At 50.0% G+C, this 4,504-nt stretch overlaps 1 protein-coding gene across 1 annotated transcript in view; it reads left to right on the top strand.

Moving 5' to 3' along the window:
* Positions 1-56: 56 nt before the first annotated feature.
* Positions 57-4,504, top strand: part of MRPL15 (mitochondrial ribosomal protein L15) — a 13,759-nt gene continuing 9,311 nt past the window's right edge. Inside the window, exon 1 of the mRNA XM_010006884.1 lies at positions 57-195. Coding sequence (XP_010005186.1) covers positions 57-195 — 139 coding nt within the window. The remainder of the gene's footprint in view (positions 196-4,504) is intronic.

The following is a 4,504-nucleotide window of genomic DNA, read 5'->3' as shown; positions in this document are numbered from 1 at the left end:
CGGGCGGCCCAGCCCGCCCAGCCCGCCCGCCGAGTCGGGCGCTCCTGAGGTGAAAGATGAAAGGCGGGCGCCTCTACGGAGCCGGAGCAGCGGCCGATTTCTCCCTCGGGCGTTGGATGTGCCTTCCTGGGCCGGCCTGTTGCCTGGGAGAGGCGGCAGCGTGGGCTGCGGGCTCCGGGGATGCCCCTCCGGGAGGTGCGCTGAGCAGTGACAAGTCTGCCCACAGGGGCTAGAAGCCAGGCTTCTGGCTTAGGGATGCCAGTGGTTTCACAGAATTCCAGCTTTCGCCTTTAAAACTGCCTTTCAAACAGCCAGGTGTAGCTGCCCAGATGATCCTGCGCTTTTATAGTGCGATTTGTATGTGTCTATGGGTTGAGTGTTTCCTGTAAAAATCATTTGTATGCTGTGTATTATAAGGCTTAGGGGAAAAAAAGGGAAATCGCAGTATTCTTAAATAGGTAAATACAAATGGCAAGTCATGGGAAACAGGAAAACCAGCAAGGAGCATTGTTACACAGAACTCGTTTGTCCTCATCAGATCAGATGCCTTCATCACCAAATTAAATCTCTCGGTTTACAGCCCACGAGTCAATGGTTCTTATTCATCTTGAAATGTATTGGGCTATTCAGGCACTCTGTATTGAAATTACTGGATCGTTCCAGTCCATTCTGAATACTCAGACCAACTCTGAATAAGTACGGCAAACACATTTCTAGCAAAGTCAAATAGTTTGTTCTTTGTCTTCTCATCCATACATCTTTGTCAGATATTTCCTCCCAGAAAGTCAATCTACTCATTGTATTTGCCGGGTGGTATCTGGCTAACACGGATGCTTTTTTGGCAGCTCAAACAGCAGCTGAATGCACGCTATGCTTCTTTCACATCCTTCCCACTGGCATGTTCCATACCACGCAGGGATGGGTTTTTTACAAAACTTTTGCTCAACAATATTGAAATTCTTATCAACACAGCTCTATAAAATGTATTGGATAAGCCTTTGTGCCAACTGTGTAACACTAAGCATGCAGCCTCTTCTGACGCGATTCTTGGGCTGCTTTGATAGATTATATTTATGCCAGGGGATCCCTGTTACTGCTAAAATTGTGCTATTTTCATGGGTAGCTTTTTGTGTTCTGATTTATCTCTACTTTAGCATGTGTACTTGCCTCATGTACTATTCCTGATTCAAATCTGTTTAAAGAATATCGTTCATGCATAAAATATATCTAAAAGATTAGCAGCTTCAGATTACATCAACTGCTTATCAAGTATGCCAAACCTGAGTTGCTGTAGAGCATCCTTTTGGTACACAAACTAAATTCTGTCTTCCCTCTCTGCTGCACTACTTGCCACATACATGTGACTTCCATCAGGTCACCTGCTGATGAACCTCCAGCCTAAGAGATCAGCAGTCTGCTCAAGATTAGATCAAGCTTTTAATCCTTCAGTCAGTGTAGCTGCAATGATCGTCAAGTCATAAAGTGGTTTGGGTTGGAAAGGACCTTAAAGAGTGCAAGGTCCTGCACCTGGGTAGAGGCAATCCTCGGTATCAATGCAGGCTGGGGGATGAGGTGATAGAGAGCAGCCCTGTGCAAAAGGACATGGGGTTTCTGGTGGAGAAGAGATGGACATGAGCCAACAATGTGCTCTCGCAGCACCGAGGGCAAATCGCATCCTGGGCCGCATCAAAAGAAGTGTGACCAGCAGGTTGAGGGAGGTGATTCTCCCCCTCTACTCCACTCTTGTAAGACCCCACCTGGAGTATTGTGTGTAGCTCTGGAGCCCTCAACACAAGGACATGGAGCTGTAGGAGAAGGTCCAGAGGAAGGCCACAAAAGTGATCAGAGGGCTGGAGCACCTCTACTGTGAAGACAGGCTGAAAGAGTTTGGGTTGTTCAGACTCAAGAGGAGAAGACTCCAGGTAGACCTTTTAGCAACCTTCCAATACCTGAAAGGAGCCTATAAGAAGACTGGGGAAGACCTGTTCACAAGGACAAGGGGTTATGGTTTTAAACTAGAGCAGGGTAGATTTAGATTATGTATTAGGAGTTCTTTACTGTGAGGGTGGTGAAGCACTGGAACCAGGTTACCCTGAGAGGTGATGGAGACTCCATTCCTGGAGACATTCAAGGTCAGGCTTGACAGGATTCTGAGCAATGTGATCTAGTTAAATATGTCTCTGTGCACTGCAGGGGGGGCTGGACTAGATGACCTTTAAAGGTCCCTTCCAACCCAACACATTCTATGATTCTAGTTCCAACCCCCCTGAGTGGGCAGGAACACTTCCCACCAGATCAGGTTGCTCAAAGCCCCATCCAACCTGGCCTTCAACACTTCCAGGGATGAGTGTTGTGGTTTGGGCCTAACCTGACAATAAAGAACCGGCCACGAGGCCGCTCACTCACCCCCCCACACATACACGCTGGAATGGGTAGGACAGAGACCAACTAGAAGCTCATGGGTCGAGACAAAGGACAAGGAGGGATCTTCACTGATGGAGGTCTCGGACAAAACAGACTCAACTTGGGGAAAAATAATTATTTAACTTCACACTAATCAAACACAGACAGGACACAGGCAACACACAGAGCAGGGCTTGCATATGTTACCCCACCCCTCCCTTCTTCCTGGGCCCAAATCACTTCGTTCCCAGTTTCTCTCTCCTTCCCCCCAGCACTACAAGGGGACAGGGGATGGGGTTTAGAGTCAGTTCACAGGCTGGTGGTTCCTGCTGCTCCTTCCTCCTCAGGAAGAAGGAGCCTTTAGAGTCCTCCTTTGTTTTCCCACAGGGTTCCTCCCATGGGAGAGAGTCCTTCACATGACATAGTCCCTCAGAGCAAGCTGCTCCAGCGTGGGCTTCCCACAGAGTCACAGACTGCTTCAGAAAGGTTCCCTCCCCTGGTCAGCGTCCTCCATCACTGCAGATCCAAGTCCACGGGCTGCAGGTCCACATTCATCCCTCCTGGTGCCTTCAGGGAATGTTCCACCACGTTCCTCTATGAATGCAGGGGGACAGCTGCCACCTCGCCATGGGCAGCAGGGGAATTTCTTTCTGATCGGGCACCTCCTTCCCCTTCTTCCTCACCAACCTTGGGATCTTCACTCCAGCACTGCTTTCACCCCTCCAGCACAGCCCTTCTACTTTGTTCTCTCTGCTTTCAGGTCTTATATCAGTTCTTTAAAATGTTAATCGCAGAGGCACATCTCTTGTCTCTCTAATGGCTCAGCCTTGGCCACCCGAGCTAGGGAAGCTTTCAGTAGCTTCTTACAGGAGCTACCCCTGGGGCCCCTCCCAGCTACCAAAACCGTGTCAGAACCAAACCAGCACAATGAACCATCCACAACTTCCCTGGGAAACCTCCTCCAGTGTCTCACCACCCTCACAGTGAAGAATTTCTTCCTAATGTCTAATCTAAATCTACCCTCTTCCAGTTTGAAGCCCTTTGTCCTATCCCTACACATCCTTGTAAAAAGTCCCTCCCCAGCTTTCCTGTAGGCCCCCTTCAGGTACTGGAGGGCGACTCTAATGTCTCTCTGGAGCCTTCTCTTCTCTAGGCTGAAGAACCCCAACTCTTGCAGTCTGTCTTCATAGAAGGGGCACTCCAGCCTTTTGATTGTCTTTGTGGCCCTGCTCTGGACTTGCTCCAACAGCTCCATGTCTTTCTTTTGTTGAGGCTCCCAGAACTGGACACAGTGCTCCAGGTGGGGTCTCACGAGAGCAGAGTAGAAGTGGAGAATCACCTCCCTTGACCTTGGTCATGTTTCTGATGATGATGTTCCCTGAATTCCCTGAGTACCGGGTTGCTGCCAGCATGGCTCAGGGCCAGGCAGGACCAGGGTTGGCTGTGTGGATGTGGGTCTGCCCATTTCAGACAAATGCTCAAGGTTTCTGGATTTCAGGAGCTGCTGAAATCCAGAAAAGGAATCGCTGGAAACATCTGAATTGTGGACCTTTCAAATACTTGTAAGTTGGCTGCCTCCTTACAGTGAGGTACCTGTCGTATGAGTGATTACTTTTCTACCTAATGTCAAGGTTCTGCTTGAAGTAGTCAGAGCTTTGCAAGGCTATTCCCTATTCTAGTGGCTGAAATGGACTTAGGTAAGGTGGTTGTCCCTGCCAGCGTTTCAGGTGCATTGTTACATTTTAGTTTTTATTATTTATGGTTTTTTTTGGAGACGGTAAGAAGCTCCAGATTTCACACTGACACGCCCTCATTTCTGCAGCACCGTTTCCATGTCACCCTCACTGACTCCGCACGGGCAGCGCCGTGGTGCGGCCTTTTCCCCGGGATGTGGCTGGAAGCAAACACTCGCTGCACAAGAAGGTTTTGCTCCCACAGAAGCTTCAGCACCGCCAGGCGGGTATTGCCCTCAGAAGCACCGGGTGCCTTTCACAACCACCGGCCTTCCCACTCCCTCGCTTCCCCAGCTCGCTTCCTCACTCCGGCACAGGTGGAGCCGCTCTCCTCCACGCTCCGGGCTCCCCTGACCCCCCGGCCCCCC

This window comes from Chaetura pelagica, unplaced genomic scaffold (assembly GCF_000747805.2).
Source record: "Chaetura pelagica isolate M959 unplaced genomic scaffold, ChaPel_1.0 scaffold109, whole genome shotgun sequence".
NCBI classification, from domain to species: domain Eukaryota; kingdom Metazoa; phylum Chordata; class Aves; order Apodiformes; family Apodidae; genus Chaetura; species Chaetura pelagica.
This window is presented reverse-complemented; position numbering and strand designations above follow the sequence as displayed.